Below are 25,991 nucleotides of genomic sequence, written 5' to 3'. Positions count from 1 at the left end.
GGGCAATTTTTGGACTTTACATTTTAAGTTCATGTGTATGCACGTTTAAAACTGAGGCGTCACAAAATGTGTGTATTTGCATCTTATATATGTTTGGATATCCTATTTTATATCAAACACGATTCACGAGTTGTAATAAAATATCTTCAAACAGAAAGCAACTCGGTGAACCCTGATATGCTTTATTGATTATCCGACTACTGACTGTGTCGGATATGTTTACAAGTACCTGAGCCTTATCAGGAATGCAATATATGCAACCTTATTCAGCGACCGATTTTGAAATGTTATCCGAGTGTTGTGATTGATACATGAACTCCTAATTCGTTTACAATATATATATATATATGGATTCGTATCGTTACAACAATTACGGTAATGAAATGCAGGGATACGACCAACCATCCTACATGGGGCATCAAGTTACAAGATCACCTCAAATAGGTATACTTAATCAGTTTTCTATTGTAAGTACACACTTGGAAAAACAGCTGTTTACCTCATACGTGCATGTATGTATATAGAACTTATACTAGTTGTACTAATGTAGATATGTACTTGAATTTTAACAGTCAGGTTCACTCCAAACAATCCTGAATGCTCATTCTGATACTAATGATAAATGTTAGATACCTACACAGTGGTGAATAATAGTACACAGACTTTATAAGCTGCACAGTTGTGGTAATGTTAATACCCTAGTCGTATCAACCTTTCGAGCAGTGGTACAGTTGTGACTGCTGTTAATGAAACTCCTATCAACCTGTCGAGCAGTGGTACAGTTGTGTATGATGTAAATGATGATCCTATCAACCATTCGGGCAATGGTACGGTAGTGTCTGCTGTTAATTATTATCCTATCAATCTTTCGGGCATTGTACGGTTTAGTCTGCTGTTAATGATACTCCTATCAACCTTTCGAGCAGTGGTACAATTGTGTCTGCTGTTAATGATATTTGTATCAACCTTTCGAGCAATGGTGCAGTTATATCCGATGTTAATGATAATCCAATCAGCCGTGCTAGCAGTGGTAAAATTTGCATGCAACTACGATGACGTTCACTTTTATTGCTTTTCAGACACAGCCGTTGTGACAATAGCAGCGGAAAAACTTAAAACAATAACGTTTGTTGGGGGAATTCTTGGTTTGTTAACGTTTGTCTCAGGTGCAGCGACTCTTGGATTGGCCGGAGAAAACATTGGCTTCCCTACATTCAATTTTGGACCTCTACTTGTTGGAATAATAGTGAGTACATTCAATCTAGTTTTAACGAGTTAAATGATAGTTAAATATTATTTAAGGACTTTAAATACGATGAGACTTTCGTTTATGGAATTCTTGCGAAATACTGAATATAAGCTCGACATTATGATACTGTCCTTATTATATTTCGATTCCCGGCTTGGGCGCATGTGAGTTTGGTTTGTGGTCACCAAGCCGGACAAGTGGGTTTTCTCCGGGTTCTCTGGTATCCTCCACAACACAAGACCACACTCTCGCCTAAAATTGTGCCAGCGAGAGTGATTAATATAATGTTGTTATAACTTCTTTCACAATCGTGGTAAATAAATATGTTTAAACTAAGCTATATTTACAAAAAAATACTGCGTTATGTGGTACGAAAGTGTTGAAAATAATGCTGAATAATATTGCCACAATGAATGAAATACCGTGAAAAACTGGTAAAAAGATTGTGCTTTACTGATGTTGACCATTCATTCATTATGTTGTCGGCACTGTAACTGATAAGTTTTCAAATGATGTCTTTAAAGCTGCACTCTCACAGATTGAACGTTTTGACAACTTTTTAATTTTTTGTCTTGGAACGAGCCAATTTTTGCGAAAATCCCTGGAAACCAGTCATATTAGACTGCTGACAAAAAAAATAGATCGCAGATTTTTATATTTTAGGTAAAAAAAATGATGTTTTATGTATTTTTCTTAAACCGTTAGTAACGGTTTAAGCCATAAAACATTAATTTTCGAACGGAAATATCAAAATCTGCGATCTGATCTTTTGTCAGCAATCTTATATCATTGGTTTGCAGATGTTTACGCAAAAATTTGCTCTTTCCAAGACAAAAAATAAAAAAGTTGTAAAAATGGCAAATATGTGAGAGTGCAGCTTTAATTTGTAAACAATACTTCTGTTGTTGTTTTTTATCCAATGTTTGACATAATTGTTTTGCATTGTTTGTTTGCATATTTCTGTTTTATTTAGGCTTACTTTTGGTTTTCAGTTTGGGGTTGGAAATCTCATTGGATTCTATCAAATGAGGGTCATTTTGTCAAGAGAAATAACATCGGAAAATATTTCAGATGCTAGATGCATGGTAATGAGATTCCTCAGTAATACATCAAAAATTACTAAGAAATATTATTTTTCTTATCCAGACTCTTCTTTTAATTATTGTTATTATTATTATTATTATTATTATTATTATTATTATTATTATTATTATTATTATGTTTTAAATGTTACATGGAATATTGACTTGACTTGAGGCTTTTAAAAAAATAATAGAATTCTCAGTAATTTATATAAAAATGTGTTTCATTTTATTAAGATGCACTCTTACAGATAAGATTTACCACAATTAATACAATTGTTTTAAATATACCAAAATGATGAAGAGATGTCGAAGTCAATGGTTTTTATGAAGGATACCAAGTTTAATTTAAAAGAAAATTGCAGAAAACACGGTATTTCAACCTTATTAGACGTTAGTAGATCGCAGTAAATCTATCAGCACTCATCAATCTTTGAATATGTTTGCGTATTAAGCTATTTAATAAACGGTTACAATCTTGTTATCAGTAATTAATATTTTCCATATATGCATTAATTAGGAAGGTTAATTACTCAAAATGAATGTTTGTTTTACATGAGTTTGTATTGATTTTGAATAAAAGTCACTTTAAATATAAACTTAATCCAATCCTTTAATATTGGACATATTTTTTTTCTCTTTCAGGTTATTTTGGTGTTTGTCATATCCACAGTGTGCGTTACGCTTGCCATTATTTCTGGGGTATTTGCACTAATTTCTGGAGCAGTATGTACCGGAGCCGACATTGAGTTCAGCGTCCGCACAGGGTATTACTCCAAAAATATTGATGTAAGACAGTCCTGCCATCCATATGATACAGCAAACGCGGTTTTAGCCTTTGTCGACGGAGTGTTGTGTTTACTGATTGCAGTTTGGTGCATTTTTGGTTGCTGCTTTTTCTGTTCTTATGGTAGATACTTTGGGATAAAAACGAGACGTCGAAGATTATAGATGACATGTGGACAGCACAGGAACGAGTTAAAGGCCGAGAAAATGCATACACCGACGTCATGTTAAATGGTTGCATGTAACTACTCCCCACTACCCTCTGTTATAAATGAATGCGACATAAGAGTTAACGTGCTCAGCGGTACATAAAACTACATGGACAACTCGAGCCCAGTAGATATAACTTACTATATGTATTCTGTTTTCTTACTTGTATTTTGGAAATCGACCAAAGGCAAACATTACTACTTTAATATTGTATAAATTTGCATAATAAATTGTATAATTTTTGCATTTCTCGAATGAGCAATAAGATCATAAATAGTATTGCAAACATTAAAATAATAACACAATAATAACTTGTGGTGTACTTAAAGTATAACTTATCATTGTCATGGCTACGTCATAATGTCGAAAGCTTTGATTATGTCTTTTTTGGTCTTTATAATATTTTGTCATCGAAAAGCTCAGGCTATTTTGAGTCATATTTCAGCTTTTTGCTATTTTAAAATCATTGAACAAAAAAAAAATACGTTCATTACAGTATTTGTTTTCGACTACCCATGCTCGACAATGAATTGAAAGAGTATAATATCAGCACATATGGAAAACAAGTTGGGTCAGATTACATATACTATATTTATTCAAATTAACCAAAGTGTTTTGCATTTTCATTTGCTTTGAGCTTGATATTTGAAATATTTACAAAGTCTTTGTGCCTGTAAATGAGTTATGAATACAATTGATAAGCGTCATTCCAGGGTTTGCCACAGAATACATATCTCAGAAGCAGCAACAATATTAAGTGTATCTTGGATAAGGGGAATTCAACTTAAGTCCATTTTTTTCCTATGGAGATTTCGTAAAAACATATCATTTAAAATAATATTGATCTGAATATAATCATTATAATGTCACAATAAGGCGATACGACCGTTTCTAATTAACTTCGTTTTGTCTAAAACGATTTAGCAAACTCCTAAACGATGAAGACTAATCGTCTGCAAAACTTGATAAAACAATGAGCTGGTTAACTAAGAATTACATGTTGTTTGTGCAACTGAGGTTTTAAGCTTGTATTCAAAAATACTTGTTTCAAAACCCGCAGAATGACAGAGCAGCTTAAACCAGGTATAACCATTTATGTATCATATGAAGGAACTCGATTGTAAATTTTTTTTCTAAAGTTTACCCACAACATTCGAATGTAAGGGGGCCCTTGGTCTCATAGAATGTTTATGACTGGTTTTATTTTTTTATTTTGTCGGAGCCCGTAAAAACTGGTTCTTCTAACCAAAGGTCCTTACGTTATTGAATTATTATGAATAAAAGAAAGAAAAATAGTCAAAGCGATTCGTTCGTTAGGAAAACGTTTTATCAGTGTCGTTGAATGCATAAACAAAGCGCTTAGCCGACTGATTACCAATCACAGTACACTATATTTCCAAAATTTCTGACAGCGGTTACTTTCCTTGGACGTTCAAGTAGCATAGACGATGCAAGAAGTGTGTATATTTACTATCCCGGAACAACCTATTTTCGACCACAACCTATTTTCGACCGCCTCCTGATAATGGTTAGAACACTTCTATTTTGCGTCACTTCCGGTAAAAATAAGCTCCAATTTTTAACCATAACAGTAGAACTGTCAGAAAACTTCATTTGAAAAAGAATGGGAATGGTAGTGTTAAAAAACTTAAGTTATACTTAAAACAACACCAATTTGTCATTTTTAACTAATGCCAATTTAGACCATTCGTTTAAAATGATTTCACATGTAAAATACTTCTTTAAAATCGTGTTGTTTTTGTTTGCCAGGTCTTGCATATCTACCAAAGCCTAAAACCTATGCCTTATTGTTTTTTAAGTATAGTGCACAACATTAAAAGCGCATCAAAATATGGTATACCTGTAATACCTGTAATCTTCAGGCCGTAAATTTAGCTTTCGCTATCGTGGCCCCTCTGGTAAATGTCTTCTTTAGTGGTTTCTCGACTGAGTGCGGTTATGTTAACATAAAAACTTTTTTCTATTCCAATGTTCAATGTTAAGCATTGATTTAAACTGGTTTATGGACTTGGCAGAAACAGTCTCTTCACTAAGGGAATTCCAGTACATAATCGATCTCTGACTGAATGAATAAAGTCTTGAATTGTGTTTGCTTTTCTTCTTGACAAATTTGAGATGATGTCCTCTTAGGTCTCCAGACGAAAGAGTGAAGAGATGATCCCATTTTAACTCATCGTGGCCATACACAGACTTATAAATCTGGATCATATCCGCCCTATCTCGTCTATATTCCAGAGTTGGAAGTTCCTAAGGCTTTTAGTCTTTGCTCATATGACAAGTCAGATACATCTTTAACTAATTTGGTGGCGCGTCTCTGAACATCCTCTAGTCTTTTTATGTCCTTCTTTAGGTATGGAGACCATACACAAGAGCCATATTCTACAATTGGTCTAATAATTGACTTATAAAGGTTGAGAAACATATCTTTGTTCGTGAACTCGAAGGATCTCCATATCATTCCAGTAACTCTGTGTGCTTTGGAAGCAATTTCTGTGATGTGTTCTTCAAAAGTTAGCCTCGAATCAAAAATCACACCTAAGTCCTTTTCTGAAGCAACTGGCTCGACTTTAACGTAGTTTCCATCAATGTCCTGCATAGTGTATCTAGCACAATCATTATTAGACCCAATGTGCATGACCTTGCATTTGCTTGCATTAAAGCTAAGTTTACTTTCAGTGCTCCAGTTACATAAATTGTCAAGATCCTGCTGTAACTTTTCACATTGTTGAGGATCGCTTACGGCCGAATAAATCATGTTGCTTATTCCAAAATTAATGAAATTTATCTACAGGTAACTATATTGAATTGCATTTGGGCGCTCAGTTACCATAAAAATATACATATTGCAGCCTAGGCAGGTCATATGAGGCTCATTCAGAGTTGGACCAGTGATAACAGGGTTCATGATGGGTGAATTTATCATTTTGTACCCATGTGAAAGCCATTAGAAGGGATGATTCATTCCTTTGCCTCTCTTGTGGTGATAAGTAACTAAAAAGTGACTGTATGGCAAATATGTAAATATTTAATTACTTTTTTTAAAAATAAAATACATTAAACAGTTTAAACAAGTTATACAAATTAAAATAAAAAATATTGTGCAAAAACTTTTGTTGCAAAGTATAGTTAAAGGTCATGGTCGAAAGCATGTTGCATCTAGGTCAAATACAACATGTGACAGCCGTCATTTTGGATTCAAAATGTAAACAACAGACGATTGAAACGGATTTTATTTTTTTGTTTTTTGAAAGATGAATGATTGCTTTAAATGGTACACACAAACATTTATTTTTTATTATCACTTATTTATGATTAAAATGTAAATAATCCTTAGGCGGTTGAAAACCCGTTGTTCCGGGATAGTTCTGGCTTCCATAACTTTAATGTTGATATTTATTTTTTTGATGTTTACAACACATTAAAGTTCTGGCGTAACCCCCATATAAAAGTCAACCAGAATCGACTGAGTATGATGATGCAATTGAATGATGACGTCGCTAGATTCTATTTATAGCATCAGATTCACATTGTTCATTTAGTTGAAACCAATTGCAGTAAGGTTGAAAATACCTTTTGATAAGTAAAAACAATTATTTTATTCCAAATTTGTCATTAGTTATTTACTTATTATTCGAAATAGAAAAAATAACAGCAAAATAAACACTACATGTGTGAGGTCAAATGTAGGTCACATGGGTATTTTCTGAAAATATCAGGGTTCGAATTTAGACTCGCATACTCGCAAAATGCGAGCGACATTTACAAATTACGAGTGACTTTTATTCACGCTCGCAAAATTCTGCGAGTGGCTTTTTCTAGACCACAAAATGTTAAAAGGAAAGTAGAATAAACATGAACTTAACTCCGCTACGTGGTCGAGTGTAAACAGCCTTATAAGTGGCATGTTTACACTACCAGTATAAAGAAGACAGTACGGAGTCACGCTCTAGTAAGTTTTCAAAAATAGAACAAATACGGAAAAGGCCGAGTTCTCTCTCGAATCTTTCCGGGATGCTCCGAGGCGTGCTAATTACAAAGAATACGAATGACGTAATCACCTAGCTCAATCATTGGCTAAATTTAGCGCTTCTGCGCACTATATGTAAACCCCATCATCCTTTCGCCCAACTGTCAAAATGAATAGACTACGTCGATCGATATATTTAATGGTCCAAAGTATCCACGCTACATTTATTGTTGCTTTTTTATTTCAAATTTATTGATTTTAATACTTACAGACTGAATGAAATCTGTAGCGTGCTTGTCGAATGGGTATTAAATTACCCGATGTCGAGGGTAAATATACAAAGTGAACAATGTCAAATTATTGAACAGCTTTGTTATCAAAAAGCTGCCAGCATCAGATGAGTCTTTCGGTACCCCCCAAATAGAATAAGCCATCAACAAGTTCTAGTAATCGAGTCACTCAAGATTGATACTTTTTAATATTCATAATATGTCTGAGGTGTAAATTTCTACTTTAATTAGACAATATTATAAGGGAATAAAGCAAATAATAAAATTGCAAGTTGAATTTTCATTTTGCGAGTTGCCTCAAAATGCACTCGCAAAATTTTGCGAGTGCTCCTCAAAGTTCAATTCGAACCCTGAATATTGTTATCACGTGATTAAATTTGAACACAACTATGACCTAGTTAAGGAATGCTTATCATCGGATTTATTAAAATGATAAATTAACTATCTATAAAGCGTTTTTTGGTTTTGAAAATGTGTTTGTGAACTACATTTTACTTCATTTACCTGAGGATACAGTTATTTTGTCTGTACAATGCATACAAGTGAAATAACAGCGTGACATAAAAATGTCACGAATTCTGGTAGGGTTTGGATACGGCGTTCTCTTCAGCTAACACGTCCAAAATAATATAACATGTTCGTTGAAGTTCTTTAGCTATATATTTACAAGCTGTGACAACTTAATAAACTTAGACATTTACAACGAATTAACCCTGGTTTCCGATTACAGGTGTATTGTGAATATCTACTGGCTAAAGTCACCCTTACTGACCTTTTTACAATTATATTTGAGTTTTTATTGTGAAATGTGCGATGTCAAAGAATGAACTGATCCCTTCAGAGAAAATGATGTTCAACCCTGAAGGCGTTGACTGGTCTTTATATATGGTAAATTCATTTCTCAATCCACACGCAATCCAAATAATTACCCATCGGGATTCCGTTTAAAGCATACTGTGTCTATAAAATAACATAAAATATATAATATTACCAGTTAATGTTATCTTATATTAGTTCCGTACACATAAAATAAATATCCAATGAATTATTATGAATTTGATGTGGGGTTTTTATCATTTCATACTGTCAGATCATAAGGATATATGTACATGAAGGGCACCTGCAAGGCTGCGGTTCACAGCTTTATAACAACCGGAATTCCTCGGCCATGGCCAAGTTGTTAATATTGTATTTACATGGCCAAGTTGTTAATATTGTATTTACAAGGTCTTTCTCGAAGGATATGGCCAAGTTGTTATGATGGCTTTATTGTTGTCTGTGTCAGTAAGTTTCGTTTCATTAGAAAGGTAAATCTTGTGTTTTAATCTATTTAATGCTTGTTCTGTGCAAAACATCTTTGAACTTACATGTATGGTAAAATATGAATATAAACCTTTATTATCTCTCTAAATACAAATTCCATATTTTTCAAAACCCCCATTTTTGCACAAATCCGTTTGGGATTAGAAGAATCCTGTATAACATGTCTATTATTTTAGACTAAATCCACACGGAGCAAGTGCTTTGCTTATTTGCATATTACCAACCAAGTAAATATTCGTACTATACATTGTATATGAAGGCACATCGGCCGCCTTCAGCTGATAGTTACATTACTTTCTCCTCCGTTAAGACTCATCCCAAGTCTTGGCTTGGCAAACTCATGGGTACGGCAACTCTGATTGGGCAGTTGTTAATATCCCACCGCTGCCACCATTTGTAACGTGTGAGCCTAACAAGGCCAACAGATCCCTTCAGAGCAAAGCATGCTCAACCCGAAAGGGGTCGACTGGTATTAACATATGTAAATTCTCAATCCACCAAACAGAGACTTGGCTTTGCTAATTTGGATATTACCAGCCAAGTAAACATACATACTTTGAACGTATTTTCTTTAGAGTTGTAGTAAAATAAAATTTCCTATTCATGAAACATACAATGTATTTGGTTAATATGTCAACATCTGTCAAATTACAGATTCACAAACATATTAGTTTTAAGGACGAACATCATTTTATGGACAGTAAATCATCCTTCAATTCATGCAGTGAAGGAGGTCAAGAAGAGGTCAAAGCTCTTTAAAACAAAAAATATATATATATTAATTTACACTTTATATTAATATATTTATTGTAGCTTACTGGATGGAAATTTATTGCAGTAGATTCATTTCCCAAAAATAGGTAATTAAAATATTCAAGATGACGGACCACAGTTGGTAAACAAAGGCACCTAGATATCGATAATGGTGTTCCCTAGTATACAAAACTTACTGTTACTGACTACAAACAGTTTCTTCTTAAATATGAGTGAAATTTAAAGAAGCTTGCATATAACCTGGCATAAAATCCATTGGATTGTTTCTTAATACACCAGTAATCCGTACATCCAGGATAATCATGTGACATATAAAATTTGAATCATACAGTCATCGAAATTAGACTTTTGGATGTACAAGCCCAAATTTATATACCTGGTACTAATGCTTGCCATCATCTAATTTCAACAAGCCTAGTTATATCAAATTGAGAATTTTGAGCAAACCTCGAAAGCAGTTTTAACAGTACAGCGCTTGCAGGCTTGGCTAATATTGACCACAGACACTCATGATAGATTGAGTCAAACATCATAGCTCTTTATATTTGATAATGATTCATGTTATTTTCATTCCAAATACTGTTGATATAAATCATATTAAATAAAAATACACCAATATTCCATCAATCCTTTTCAGCACTGATTAGGAAACCTTTTGTTGCACAGTTCCAAATTGAACTCGCAGTTTTATACCATGATATTTCTGTATATTAATGTGTATTAAATGATTATTACTTTCATTTTCAAAGAGAAAATAAACTCTTAGGGTTTGAGGAGTTTTGCCAGATAGGGGCTGATTGGCTGAAACACAGGATTATTTATAGGCCAACTTTATATAGGAGTCCGTTGAAAGCACTTGTGAATCTTGTAAATATTTTTCAATTTCAAATGTGCGTCTTTAGACTGAACAACAGCCCCAACGTTTATGAATTAGATTCTGACACGCCTGAAAAATAGAACCCTATAGATAGATATAAAACATAAGCAAATTTCTGGAAGCAATCACATGTCCAATCAGAAATGATACATCCTACAAGATAACCCAGATATTTTTAATAATCTGGTTCCAATAATTATTATGACCTTCATCACTTTCATCACCTGGGATAGCTCTTGTTCTTGTTAGATACACTTGATGAATGATATTTTTTCTTACAGAACTACAGACTGATATTGAGTTGGTCCTTGAATGTTTAAACTACCAGAAGGATGATGCTGGGACAGTTAAACAGTCCCTCATTACATTGTCTGCTATCCTGCAGCAAAATGGTAAGATTTATTAATGCCATTTTAAATGCTTGTCTGTTTGAAGAAGGCAGGAAGCTCAAAAGAAAAAGGTCAAGCCATTGTCATAACTTGCGTATGTTGTCAGACAAAAACACATTACGGTAGTGATTCAGGAAGTGTGTACAGTAAAACTGCGGTCGTTAGAACAAGCGGTCGTTCGAAGAAGTGGTCATTCGAGATCCGGCGGTCCATCGAGGTCGGAGCTTGGTCCCGAACATTTTTCCTTCTTTTTTCATAAAAAATATACCTACACTGCATCGAAACCTAAATATGTCGAGGAGTCAAGCAATATAGTCGGTCCCCAGTACACAAATCGTGCACAAACCCTTTGGCTCCCTCGAGGTCATAATTTCACACTTTTTCCCCAAATGCGTGTTCTGAAATAAATAATTGCTAGGTGTTAAAAAAATTTGCATGGTGTAAAAATTGCAATAACAGTTGAAAGGCAATTTGATAAGGTGTGAAAAACCGTTTATCACTGTTAACGCATGACCAATAGTAGTTGCTATAAGAGCATTTGAGAAGTTAATGACGAGAAGTTAATTGTGAGAAATGTAAATGAGTAATAAAAATATGAATAAACACTACCATATCGATCCAACATTGGAATCTCTGAAAAGAATTCCTTCTTATCACTTTGCTTTGCAATTTGGCAATTTTGTAAAAATGAACATTTCAATCTATTCATTTATTGATATTTCTTTTACATTTTACATTTAGTATATGACAGCCTTTGAACATATGAGCGATTTCCACAACACAACACATCAACAGTGTCTTAGTAAACAGTCGGTTTGTCGACTTCAAACTTAAAATACCCTGAAGGATAAGTATTTCATAACAGACTGGAAAATTGAAATTCAGGTCGTTCGAAACATCGGTCCCCTCAAGGTTTTGGCTCGGTCCCCGGCGTCCTCGAGCGATCGCAGCTTTACTGTATTATTTTTAGAAATTAAGTTAAGGCTTCTAGATGTTTGTTGTATACTATTTCATTAAAATTCAAAAGAAAAATGCAATTTTTAACAATTGGGACCAAAGCATTGGCATGAAATAGCTCTTACATGTATTTCGCTGAATAAGGCGATGAAGATGCAGAGCTGTTCAGTTTTGATGAATTTGATTTTGATAGATGCTGCAAAAGACATATTCCGAGAATGTGGTGGCCTTGAACAGGTGATGCAGCTAGTAACAAGCACAAAGTGTAGCACAGTTGTGGAGTCTGGCCTCTACTGCCTTGGAAGTGCTGTTGCGAAAAATGGTGAGGTTTTGAGTTTTGTAATTTTTCTTGTACATTGTACGAGTTGAGTAAAATTCAATATGGTTTCACTTTTTTAATAAAAGCTTACAATCACAAGTTAAAAAAATAAAGCTTCAGTATTTTTTCCAGTGAGTACCAAACTATGCCCATACAGAAGCAACTAAATGCAATAACATTCACAAAAAAAAACTCAAGAATAAGACAGACCTTAACTTAGATGCCTTTTGCTTGTTATCCAAAATTAGTTCTATTTTCACACTACTGTAGTTAAACGTATTTATGTGAGCAAGTTTTCCATCATTTCATCCATTTACAGTTTACTCACAGAAGGCATTGAGCACTGCAGGAATGTTCTTATTTCTTCATGGAATCTTTTCATCACAAAAGAGCTCCACCAAGAAAAAACAAACTGCTACATTTCTAGCCCTCTGCCTGGTGTCAAACAATGGTAGGTAGCAAGAAAGGGGAATAGTATCAGTACATACATCCGGATTGTAGTTTTGAGTTTTGATATATATCAGTCATAATATGTTGTTGTTGTTTTCAAAGTCACATATTTGTTTATTTTTGGCTCAATTTAGAAGTGGGTTTTGTAATTCTTAAAAAGTAGTAGGAAATCATTCAAGTTAATTTATCTATTAATTGTCTATTTTCAGGATTTGGTCAGAATCTGATTCGACAGTCATCTTGTCTTCATGATATTTTAAGCTTGGTTCGGTAGGTACAAATTGGTCTGCTTACCGGTAAGCTATATGAACTGTGATTGAAATTGATTTAACAACTTTGCAATTGTTTCTAATTGATAAATCATTTAAAAGGTATGTGGTGTAATGAAAAATTGATATATACATTAATCTTGATTCAAGCCAGCATTAAAAAGGAAACTGTTTGAGCTTAGTCTGGTGAAAACTGATGTTCCATATTGTAAATTAGTGATAAAACACTACTATATATCGTTTAAATGTTGATATTTTGTTTGCAATATATAACAAAGTATTCCATGAATTCTACATTCAGTACTCTTCTACCAAAGAATGTGCGTCAGTTGGCAGCCACAGGTTTCCAGGGCGGGATGGAGGAGTCCAGTGTAGACCTCTGGTCAGCTCTTGTAAGCACTCTCTGTGCTTGTGTCAACAACCCTCTCAATGGTCAGGGTTTGCTCGCATTTTTTTTAATCTCTGATGTGTAAATTTATACAATTTATGGGGGAAAATAACTTTAAATTTTTAATTTTTAAATTCAAAACAGATTAGATTTGTTGGCACTTAGTTCTAGAATGACAAGATGGTTCTACAAAGTCCTTGCAAACATGGGAATTTACTCCCTCAATATTCATCATTAAAAATCTGAAGTGCAATTTTTTACTTGGGAGACACAGCATCTTTGTTACCATGCATAAATATTTTCATTGTATAATATGTATGGAGCCAGAATTGTTGATAAGTCACACTTGTTTTTAAATATGACTTGGGTAAATGTCCCGGTACTATTAATTTTTCATGTTTCCCTTGGTGTGTAGAGGAGAACCAGAAGATCTGTGCATCACTATTCCCATACTTATTCAACCTGTTGGGAAACGGGACTGATGGACGCATTGTCACCCCTCTCCTATCACTGCTAGGCCTTTCTGTCAGCGGCAATGGTAAGCTTGTCATTGCAATAACTTTAATTAATTGTATGATATAATATGATCTAATGAGTCAAATGAAACCAAAAATGAATAAAGGTGATTTCTGGTGATCTTTGGGGTATATAACTTCAAAAGTATTTGCATACAACAGAAGTTGCTGAAGTTGTGCTGTGTTCCAGATTGGCACAACATCATTTCAGCTGATCTATAAAAATGCATGATCATGAGAGGGTAGGTTAAAAATTATCTTTAAAGTTACACTTAACCCTTTAGCGCATGTATACGAGATAGGCCGACATAGCTCATTACCAGATGTATACGCATTTGGCCGACCGTATCCATTACTGGATGTAAACGCATGGCCCGCATATTTCAATAGGGTCATTTCAATTTTGCATCTTTCTTTTTGTAAACAATATCCCGGATGTTTATAAAATTAAAGTTTAACCTTTTGTGTATTGATTTTCCCTTGAAAATATCGTCTGCTAAATTGAGAAGGTGTTTATACTCCCAATCGCAGGTGTGATATCCCATTGTGACGTAATAAGACCACGAGCTAAGTACTGTATGGAATTTCCCCCAAATTCATTGATGCGTAAATCATTAAATATATTACGTCAGTTCAGTTTACCATTAAAATCAATTGAGATTATATTTACTTAAAGGTAATATTTTGTTTACAAACAAAAGAAACAATTAGTAAATGAGAAAATGATGGGTAAATTTTCTGTGAAGCTTATATAATGTCCATCATAGTTTTGGCTGTAAAATAGGTCATGTGCAAGCGTTTTGTTTGATCTAGATCTTTTTATTCATACCGGAAAATCATTTATCGGCTTTCTTTTTTTGTAAACAATTTTATGAGGGGGTAATAAAGTTAAACAGACACATTGGACTGGATCTCTCAGCTGGATGACACCGGATATTCCTGACATATTTCTGTGTATTAATACACAAGAACATAAATTGTCGGCTTTTTAATCCAGATGGGTCTTTTTATGATAGGGGTAATAAAAATTAGATCGATCCCAGCATTTTATTACCCTTTGATTTTATGCAATTATGACATTTCAAAGAAATGTTACAAATCCATCTTGAAAATACATTCACAGCTGAAATAAAATAATTTAATATTTCATCATTGACACCATTTATTAGATAATTTAATTATCTATAAAAAATGAATTCACATAAAAAAGATTTGGACACAATTATTTGGAGTAACATTGATTTTAAGGTCATACTGCTGTATTCATTTTCTCATTTTCAAATATCCAGAAAAGTACCTATGCAGATAAGGACTGCTTATCAGTAAGATGGCTATTGACTGGGAGGTGTAATCTGGCCACTTGTCTATGTGCTAAAGGGTTAAGGGGGGCTGATAAGCCTATGAGTTGTATTTTGCAGCATTCAATCAAGACAGGGTTAGGAAGTGCGGAGGATTTGAAATCTTTATCAAGAAATTGAACCACATCGTGGCGCTGGGAGAAAAAGCTGGGTCACGAGTTCTCTGTCAGCTTCTCGGTACAGTAGATGCCAGTATCACAGAGAATGGTAAGATCTTAATGTTTGAGTCTAACAGTTTTATACAGCACATAGCCAATACATTTTTAACATGTTATATGAATTGTTTTATGACATTGCCTTGTATTTGAATTGATACTGATACTGATTGTTCATGTGAAAAAATCAGTTTCAAGCCCGATATGTTTCCCTTTAACAGAGCTAAGTGCCAAAAGGTTCGGACAGCTGGGAGGATTGAAAACAGTGTGTCAGCTGTTGTCCAGGCGTCCAATGACAGACAGTGACAAAACACAGGCTGCACTCACCCTTGCTCATGCAGTTGAGGCTTGTGGTAAAGCTACCTTAACCTATTGCAAAACAGAACCAAATTTAGTCTTTAAATTTGAAGATATTCTGGAATTCGAAAATTATGCATATACTGTGACATCATTAATATCCGTAGGACATTAATTTTCGTGGTTTTTGAAGGTTGAATTCAAGCTCCCATCAACAATTGGACTTTTATTTCTCAAATACTGCTTCTGTAAAAGTCAGTTGAAATATGCATTGTCGCAATATACAGTACAAGTACCTAAATCAATAAAAAAAATTATATTACTATTAAAATGTACTGATTAACTAATTTTATTATTGCATTCAATGTTTTTAGCTCACCTCAGTCTGTATGAAAGTCCGTCGGACCTCGGCTCCCGCCGGTTATAAATGGCTAGGTCCGGCAATCGCATGTATATTGTAGGCCCGCGTGTCCAGCAATAATTTTAGGGAAAAATTTGTTGTTTATTAATGATGTGTCAAAAGTGTTTCTTGTTAATTTAATTAACTAACCTATGTTTACAACATAAATTCAGGGCTTTCAATTGACCTGGGTTTTGACGCACAGTAATCGTAAATGACCTGGAATTGACGTACCGGTATCATTAATTTGTGCAATGCGTCAGGATAATTTCAGTGCAAGAGTCGGTATCATTTGAAAGGAGCAGCAAGGCAAGCTCTAAATGTTTGTTTAATCAATTAAAGTCAAAAGCAATTAACTGCCGAAGTGACAAGTGATTATCAATCTGGAATCTGACCGTTAACAACTCTAATGACGTAATTATAAACTCCGCCCATTATGCAAATTAACAGGTATCTTCGGCTTTTTCGCTAAGTACGATGGTTTAAAAAACAACAATGCTAAAATATATTTTGTTTTTATATATCTTGTCTTACATGAAATTAATGAAATTTGTATTCGTTCTTAATGTGTAACAGAAAGGAATAAAGATTTTTCGTAGCACATGATCTAAAAAGCGCGGGAAACAGGTGCACGCTTACTTCCTGTCAATTTTAATGAAAGTGAAAGAAGAACTGCGTAAATCGTTGTCAGTGTAAAGATCTATAACAAAAGAGTTTTATTGTTATGCGATTAATGAAAAATAAAAAACAATGTTGCAATATTGACAATAGGAACGTTGAATGTTTTTGTTTACTTCAGGAAAAAATATGAAAAACTTGAAAGTGAAACCGAAAGTACAAATATGTTGTTGCAACTAGAAAACAATCGATGGTGCATATAGGAGTCTGACAAGGATGCATAGGTTACATAACGAGTAATACATGCATAATTCCTGTTTCACTGAACATGCATTAAATAAATAATACGCACATTCATAGGAGTCAGAACATAATTTTCCAAGTTTTGACTCTTAGAATTTGTTTACCACCCAACAGAATGAGAAGGAAATAAGACAATAAGGTATTCTATAAGATTATATTTCTTATTCCTTTAATTTTTTCTTGAATTGAAAGTGGATTAATACCGCTGATCTTTATAGAAAATAGAAATTGTATTCGGAAGCTATTAAACCAAGTATAGATAATCATAACCTTGCAATGCCATCTTATAACAGATAATAACTATTATTTATGAAGAACGACCAAGAATTTAGAAATAAAACGGACAATGACTCTTAAAAGATCTGATTTTGACTCTTGAAAATCAGACCTCATTCATCAGAGGTTTGATAATGATAAGTCTAACAGTATGGTACGCTTAGCATCATCACTCTGGTTTTATATTACGAGAATGACTAAAATATACATAAAATTTTCGGACCTGCAAAAACTGGTCCGGTCCTGCAATGCAGACAGTATTGCAGGACCTCGTGTCCTGCAATGTGATAATGACTTTCATACAGACTGTCACCTGAGCACATAGTGCTCAGAGTGATCTTTTCCCATTCCCGGTCCTGCAATGCAGACAGTATTGCAGGACCATTGCCTGGCGTCCACTGGTGTGAATTACATTGGTGTGGTTATTAAAGTGGAAACAAGCTCTTTTTATTGGACAAAAGTGCTAAGAAAGACCCTGTTGGTTAAGGATCATATATCATGTGATATCAGGTTACCGTTCACATGTAAATAACTATGTATTTCTAGTCATATGTCCATGTGTTTATTAATTTCCTCACAGGAGACAATGTTGAACAGATCCTTGAGGGAGGTGGCATGACTGTCCTTATTCAACAGTTGACCAAGACCATGGACGAAGAGCTGTCAAAGACCATTAAATACCTTCTACACTTGTGTGTGCCTCAAGGTACATTTCTTGTGATATTTAAATACTATATATATAACAAAATGAATTCTACAATTATCAGACTCATTTCTTATGCCAATTTTATATTCAAAGAAGCTAGAGAATCATGCAATTTGCAAATGTTTTGGCTAATTTTGTGATAGATTTCAATTTTTCTTGAAGGGGAATCGAATATTGGAGAAACTGAAAATCACAATACTGATGTTTCAAGTGAAGAAGCTTTAAAAAGGTATATATCCCTTTTTTATGTTATCTGCAGTATGGACAGGTTTATATGTCAAGAATGTTGATGGCAATTAAATCATTATAGCCTTGGTGTTCTTGTTTACTTTCATTTCATTTACAGGAGAAGTGACATGGAAATGCTCAGAAAAATCCAGGAGTTGGATGATAAGTTGAAATCTTTAGAGAAAGGCAAGGAGTTGGATGATAAGTTGAAATCTTTAGAGAAAGGCAGATCAGAATGTGATATGGCACTCACTTCACCAGAGCCTATGAGGTAGTCTTTCCTCTGTATTGGTACCAAACATTTATATTTTTTAAGTATATTTTATATTATTTTTAGCTTACGTTGTTTGATGAAAAATTATTTTATATGTAGTATGAAATGGTTGAGAAACAAAGTTGAAGGTATTTTGTGGTGTCTTTTGAATTGTTGCCTACTTGCTCGAACTGAAGCAATTTTCAAACAGATTTCCAATACTTACAGGAATATATAAGCATCTAAACACGGTTGTTTTATGTGAAAGCCTCTACTCCAGTAATTTATAGCTTACTTGTTACAAATTTGTATCGGTAGCTGAAGCTGGCACCATTGCAGTAACATTGATAATACATGTCTATTTCACAGGGTTGGAAGATCCAGATCAGCCGTACAGGTGTCCCCATATGCAGAGCTTGAACATTCAGCAGCCTCACTCTACAGTGGCCACTCCCACCAGGACTGCCCCACCCCTAGGGAACAGTCCCTGCTTCAGCAGCTTATTACGGTAGTTAACATAATTTGGCTGTCAAAGTGACACATTCAGTGTATGAAATAAGCACAAGCAACAATTCATTGGTAAAATGTTTGCCAGGCTTATTTAAAATCTGAAATGTATATAGCAGAGCTTTTTGCAAGTGTTCAAGCCCTGAAGTTGTGTAAGAATTCTGGTTTGTTGATCCGTTGCTTCCCTTAGATAGGCATTTTTTTGAGTTGTGTGTCATGTCATTTTAGTTCGGTGTTTTTCAGGAGAAACTTGAGAGAGAGAAACTTGAGAAGTTGAACCATATGCTACAGGAAAGTATCTGCATGACAAGGACAGCTATGACTGGGTCAATGAATTCTTCTGTGGATGCTAATAACAATTCTACGGAAACACTGAAAAATGTTGGAATTACAGAAAAATCAACCCTGAATTGCACAGTACCCTATGTTGACATGAACAGTAATTTAGTCACAGTTCAATCATGTTCCACAGAAAGTGAAAGACGAAAGTGTGGTCGTGAAACCAGTGTCCCCTTATTTTACTCAAATGACTTGAAGCAAAACATTAATAGTGTCAACTCTGATTTACTAAAGAAGTATTTGGGGATGAATGCAATTGACGCTATAAATAACAACTGTGAGAAAATGAATGCTGAGCGTGTTTCTTCAAGAAAAGATATACAGGCATTAGATGAAACTGAACAGAATGACTTGGTCAAAACTGATAATAGGAACAAACAAGTTGCAACAAAATACTGTGATGCCTCCATACAGTACACACAAAATGAAAATGACAAAATGAAAAATAATGAAAATAAATCTTCCAGCTTAAATAATTCTCAAAAACTGAAAGAGAAGGAGACACTTATTGCACCCAAACAGAAAAGACCAAGAACCACACTAAACAGACATGCTGAAATTCAGTGTGGAACACCGTTTGTATCAGTCAGTGAGCAAGAAAAAGAGGATCAAAGAATGACTGCTAAATTCTGTAATGAAAGTTGTCAAACTGACTTTCGTAAAACTCCACAAGTGGTCCTAAAGCCATTAGAAGAGACTGAGACAGTTAAAATTGTTAACCAATTTAATAAAAATGAACCTGGTACCAATTCTTTAACTCAAAATGCAGCTGGTGACAGAAGTGAATGTTCAGAAAAAAAGTTATCACCATGCAAAGCAAACCAGTTCAAGAACATATCTAATGACAAAATTGTTTTTTTTGTTAAGCCAACTGCTTTACCACCACGAAGTAAGGTGCGTATCACTCCTATCCGACATACGGCACTACCCATCAGAGCAGAGGAGAGTAGACGTGAGAACATGAACAATTCAGCTAATGGATATGAATCCGATGCAACCTTCAAATCTGACTTTGATATGTCCTTAGTGAGAAACATAAGAAGAGCTCCAAAATCTAAAAGAATGGTTACTTCAAGACCTGATCCTATTGTGAAAGCTATTGGAAAACCATCTCAAGTGATAAAATCTCAGAACAATACTGCAAGCATTGACCGGCATGTGGAAGGCAGGGAGAGAAATGTTGCTGACAAATGGGATGTTTCCCTTTTATCCCCCGACCTTAAACAACCTACAGTCCCTCCCAGGCCAGCATTCAGTGACTGTGGGATGAGGAGACATGTTCTCAGGTCACCTAGCAGTGTCCATCCACACGAGAGGAGGTCAATAGATGACAGTGGTATACACTCGCCCCATGTGTTCATGCGAAGGACCAGTCCACAGACAAGTCCCGTTGATAGTAGGTTTTGTGTGGGAAATTCTAGAATTTACGATGGTTAAATTTCTTGAAAAAAAATCGTATAAATGTTTCCATTAATTCTCAAATGATGGATAGATTAAGACGATGAACTGCAAATGAGATTGAATCATCATCTTAATTATCATGACTGATACAATTTAGTTGAACTACAAAAACAGGCTAATTAGCTCACTTGAGCACATACATGCTCAGGGAGAACTTTTCCTATGGCCCAGCATCCGTCAGTCTGTCCGTTTGTCGTCCGTCAACAATTGCTTCAAACGACGTCTTTTCCTAAAATGTCTGGCCAATGGTAGTAAATATTTCACTGGGATGTTTCTTTGATTGTGCCCTTTCAAAATAATTCAGAAAAATGAATTCCATGCAGAACTCTGATTGCCATGGCAAATGAAAGGAAAACCTAAAAAATCTTCTTGACAAAAAACTATGAGGCCTGGAGCTTAGATATTTGCTGTGTTACATTGTCTAGTGGTCTTTTCCCAAGTTTAAACAAATTATGCCCCTGATGTCAAAACTGGTTCAGCCCTGGGGCTCTCAAGTTTCTTACATACTTATATGGGAAATCTTGATATTTTGTATGTTACATCATATTGCAGTCGTCTACAGACTTTGTTCAAATTGTGCCCCTGGGGTCAAAACAGGCCCTGCCCAAGGGATCAAAGGTTTAAAACTATCACTCACATGAGTAATTTAGGGTCATTATTGCCCTCTTGTTTTGAAAGTGGGATTTAGTATACTGGTAGATTTCTATTTATAGGTAATGTTGATGGGCTCCGTAGCAGTAGTGATGTATCTGATGATAATGAAGCCGCTGTGCCCAACATAAGTGCTGCTGTCCTCCGCAGCAGCAAGAAACTCACATACACACCTGCTGAAATCTGTCTAGGTAAACAAGAATTTACGAACAGTTTTCTCATATCACCATATAACAAGTAAAACATGATCGAGTGTTTGCTACTTGGCTGGTCTCCTTCATTTTCATTTCATACCAATATGTTTATAGTTGTGTTTCTTAGTCTGCATACATTGTATATACTCAATAGTGTTATTAAATCTGGACAAGCTTAGAACAGCTTTTTTAAACACAAGACTGTACTTAATATGGATTCACTTAAGCAGGTGCTTGGGTGGCTTCCTGTTAGTTGTCCATTCTTCAACTGGAGAACCTTCCATCTGTTCATCTCCAAACTTGGACAATGTAAGAAAAAATATATCGGTCAAGAGTGATGAGCAGTCATGGGGCCCCAATTACTGAAGAGTAATGGCCCTTTAACTGCTTAAATTTAACAAACTTTGTTGTCCGCACTGGTACTCAAAAAGCTTTTGATCAACCATCACCAAACTTTGACAATATGTGTATGTCCAGAATATCTGAGGCGGGATGTATAATCAGCCATGTCGCCACTGTCACATTAGAGTTATGGCCCATGAATTGCTTAAAGTTCACAAACATAAAAAACATTTATGATTTTGAGGGATCTTGTGACATGTGGCAACTCATCTTTAGCTTCCTTTTTTCAGGTTGTCCGGGCAACATGGCATGTAAGGGCAAGATACTGAATTCAAGAACATATAACATTGCCTTAGAAACAGATCCCAACACTTGCCCCTTCCACAGGAAACTGCGCCAGATTGAACGCCTCCATGTGCATAAGATGAAACGGAACAAGATTCAGCAACTAAATCTCAGAGCAAAACTGGAGAGACAGATAGGTGTAGGAAGAGGAAAGGAATACTCCAAGGAATCTGTGTTTAATTTTACATCAGATTCGACTGAGGAAGTATGTCCTTTACTTAATTTGAGCCAATTTGATATGTAATTGCAATTAAGTTTTTAGTGTGGCCATACTGATATTAATATGTCTTCATTAATATTAAGCATGCTCCTATCTGTTTTCTGATGAATGTAATAAATAAATATTTGAAAATGAAAAATTGATAAATCTTAAGATGAACTTTATACAAGGCTTAAATCTTTAGGTGTCAGATGATTGTATGTCAGAGCATAGGGTAACACAAGCACCCTGCAGATCACAGCGGCGTAGACAGAGGCTTGACTATACAGAGGAGGAAGTGAGTAACCTGCGGGAAGGGGTCAGTGTGATGGGCAAAAACTGGAATAGCATATTGACAACCTTCAACTTCCATCCCACCAGGACAAATGTGGACCTGAAGGACAAGTACAAAAGACTCATGGTACATTGTGTTGGGGTTGTACCAGATACATTTACACTTTTAAATGTCCTGTTTCTTCACTTGATTTGATCGTACATATCATTAGTCACCAAAGTTAGATTTCATGGTCAGCAAGCCCAAATTCTTATTGATTATTGAACTAACTGATCGTAACGAGCCAATTATGTTAAATTCCAATTTTGGAAAACCTGACAAACATTTGACTTTATTATGGCTTGCACTAATTTCAAACACTGATTGGAAAAAAGTTTATGCATTTGAAATGTAATCAATAATGTAATAAAAAAAATGTTAATACTGCAGGCAGCTGAACGAGAGGGCACCAGTATGGGTGTATCAACCCGTGCCTCAAGGCAGCCAAAGCCTTTCTCCATGTGTGAGGAGCGAAGACTAAGAAGAGGGGTGCTTAAGTTTGGATACCACTGGAAAACCATCCTCACCTCCTACACATTTGCCAAGGGACGCTCTAGTGAAGATCTCAGGAACAAATGGAGGAATATGCACAGGAAGAAATAAGCCACTCAATGGTGGAAAACATAGTTCACTTTGATCACTTCCTTGATCAGATGAACTATTTTTAGCTCACCTGAGCACGTAGTGCTTTCCCCATCCCCCACAATCTGTCCATAATCTGTCAACAATTGCTTCGAACAACATCCCCTTCTTAACTGCCTGGCCAATATAAATGAAACTTCACTGGGATGTTCCTTTTATGGTGCCTTTTCAAAATTGTTCATAAAATGAATTCCATGCAGAACTCTGGACACCATTGCAACCAAAAGGAAAAGCTTTAAAAATCTCCTTGACAAAAATCATGAGGCCCTGAGCTTAGATATTTAGTGAGTGACACTGTCTAGTGGTCCTCCTCATAAGTTTGTTATTATGCCCCTTAGGTTAAAACTGGCAACCCGGCAGGTCACAAGTTTCTTACATACTTATACTGGGAAATCTTTATAAATCTTTTTTGTCTGAAACCTCTAGGCCCAGACCCTCAATATTTTGCATGTAGTATCAGAATTTGTCCTCTTTCAAGGTACTTCAGATAGTACCCTTGAGGTCAATACTGGCCCTGCCAGGGGGCTTACAAGTTTGGTATTGACTTGTATAAGAAAAACTTTCAAAATCTTCTCCTCTGAAAAGGCTAGGCCCAGTCCCTTTTTAGTATGTAGTATAATACAGTGGCATCCATAAAGTTTGTTCATTTGCTTGTGTACAGTTTTTAAAACAAATGTCAATGTTGTGCTTTGATAACCTTAACCACTAAAACATTTGACAATACACAATCATAGTTTACCATAATCCCTAGATGCATTGCCATAAACCGAATAACTCATTCATCTCATAAAAAAACAAAGGTTTAAAACTTTTACTTTGGTGAGTGATTTAGAGCCATCATCATCATGGCCCTCTTGTTTAATTGTTTGGAAAAAGGCTATCCTACTTTCTGTGTATACAAGTTGCACTACAATGTTTCAATAAATTAATTTGTGTGCTTTGTATGGCTACACTTATAATTTTATAGAAGTTTTGCTGCAATTTCTTTTGCAACTTAAAATGTTAATATTATTGCTGTTGTATATTTTGATCTTGATATTATGCAATGTGATAAACAGTTGTCATCAAAGTGACCAGGGTGATCAAGTTTTATATTGTTAAAAACATTACAATTATTATGACAAATTATGTCAGCGCTGTGATTTTTACAATGTTGTGTTGCTTGAAGCTTTAGTTTTCCTTTTTTGCTTGTTGGACAATTCTTGTTAGATATTCTAAAACTGTTGATTCTTAAATATCAAAGATTTGCAATTGAAACTAGTTTGATGATTTATTCATTTGTTAATAAGGTATGTGCAGTATCAACATAACTATGTGATATATTCATTATTTGCACTGTGTATTTGCATGTCATTATTGAATTGAGAAATAAAGTTCTCTTATTTGAAATCTCCAAAAATTGTTGCCTTCTGTGTTTACAAATTGATCAGATTTGTTTATGATAAAAAAAATGCCTAGATCAGAATGTATTTGATGACACATGATTGTTAAGTTTTCATTTATCTGGTTCGAGTTGTAAAAACGTTTTGTCAGAAACTGCTATATATCCTATATTTTAAAATAATTGAAACATTACAAAATTGGGTAAGGTCAAACAACTGTCTTTACATTGTCTTTATGGGGATTTGACAATTCTATTGTACATTGTATTAGCAATGCATATTGCGAGTTCCTGAAATTCCTGTTTTTTTTATAGTGAGTTGAGTCAAAGGTCGGACCAAAGATAGTACCGTATTTATTGGCATTATATTCCAGTCAAGTCTGAAGGTCAGAAAAACTCTCCAGTAACACACGAGTTATTCCTTTTTTATGTCAAAAGACAGATTTATTGCTTGTAAAGACAATTATCCACACATACAATATGTGAAAAGAGGTATCACTGTGAAGCTTCTTTATGTAGTTCATAGTTGTGATGTCCAAGTCAGATAAGACTTCCTACTGTGACCTTGAAGGTAGGGACACGGGTCTTGTGGGCGACACATCATGCTATGGTGGTCACTTCTGCCGAATAATTTTAAAATCAGACCAGAAATGAAAAAGATATGGATATCATCAAATTTTGGATAGGACAAAAACGGGACCAACCAACCGGCAGACAGGCATGATGATGATGTGCCAGATATCTGTATTTTGTGAAGCAGGGGTATAAAAAATCATTAAAATGAATTGCTGCAAACTATATCAAAAGAATGATTTTTTTCATGGCATGTTTTTATTTCCATCTCTTGACTACACTGGATCAAGCTTGTCTTGTATAATGACAGTGAAAAATATAAAAATATTCTTATAAACTCTATAAAAATAAGAAGTTAGTAAATATTAAAAATAATTAACATCTATTTTGACTTAAAAAGTAAACAAAAACAAATATACATAATCAAATTCATGAAACAAGGTAAAAATGGCACATGCATTGGTAGACATTCCAAAATGTTCAATTAGTTGAGTAAAGAAACAAAGTATTATATACAATACTATTCATACTCTTATGGTACGAAATTATTACCATGGTAACAT

The 25,991-nt window shown here is 34.8% G+C and overlaps 1 protein-coding gene across 1 annotated transcript; it reads left to right on the top strand.

Moving 5' to 3' along the window:
• The first annotated feature begins 126 nt into the window (after positions 1 to 126).
• Positions 127 to 24,835, top strand: LOC128232965 (uncharacterized). The gene is made up of 21 exons (XM_052946782.1): positions 127 to 444; positions 1,080 to 1,246; positions 2,242 to 2,334; positions 2,977 to 4,410; positions 10,861 to 10,971; positions 12,119 to 12,247; positions 12,564 to 12,695; positions 12,904 to 12,964; positions 13,265 to 13,395; positions 13,767 to 13,889; positions 15,285 to 15,431; positions 15,601 to 15,732; positions 17,854 to 17,979; positions 18,142 to 18,208; positions 18,326 to 18,478; positions 18,830 to 18,968; positions 19,211 to 20,702; positions 21,481 to 21,609; positions 22,245 to 22,504; positions 22,704 to 22,919; positions 23,223 to 24,835. The coding sequence occupies exons 4-21, from the start codon at positions 4,389 to 4,391 to the stop codon at positions 23,433 to 23,435; spliced, it is 3,783 nt and encodes a 1,260-aa protein (XP_052802742.1). The 5' UTR covers positions 127 to 444; positions 1,080 to 1,246; positions 2,242 to 2,334; positions 2,977 to 4,388; the 3' UTR covers positions 23,436 to 24,835.
• The last annotated feature ends 1,156 nt before the right edge of the window (positions 24,836 to 25,991 follow it).

Source organism: Mya arenaria, chromosome 4, assembly GCF_026914265.1.
Source record: "Mya arenaria isolate MELC-2E11 chromosome 4, ASM2691426v1".
Classification (NCBI taxonomy): domain Eukaryota; kingdom Metazoa; phylum Mollusca; class Bivalvia; order Myida; family Myidae; genus Mya; species Mya arenaria.
Note: the sequence above shows the minus strand (reverse complement) of the source record. Positions and strands in the feature narration are given on the sequence as shown.

Coding starts and splice junctions, on each gene's coding strand:
- LOC128232965 (XM_052946782.1), top strand. CDS start 4,389: ATGACAGAGCAGCTTAAACCAG. Junction 15,733..17,853: donor TCATGCAGTTGAGGCTTGTG/GTAAAGCTACCT, acceptor ATTTCCTCACAG/GAGACAATGTTGAACAGATC. Junction 22,920..23,222: donor ACAAGTACAAAAGACTCATG/GTACATTGTGTT, acceptor TTAATACTGCAG/GCAGCTGAACGAGAGGGCAC.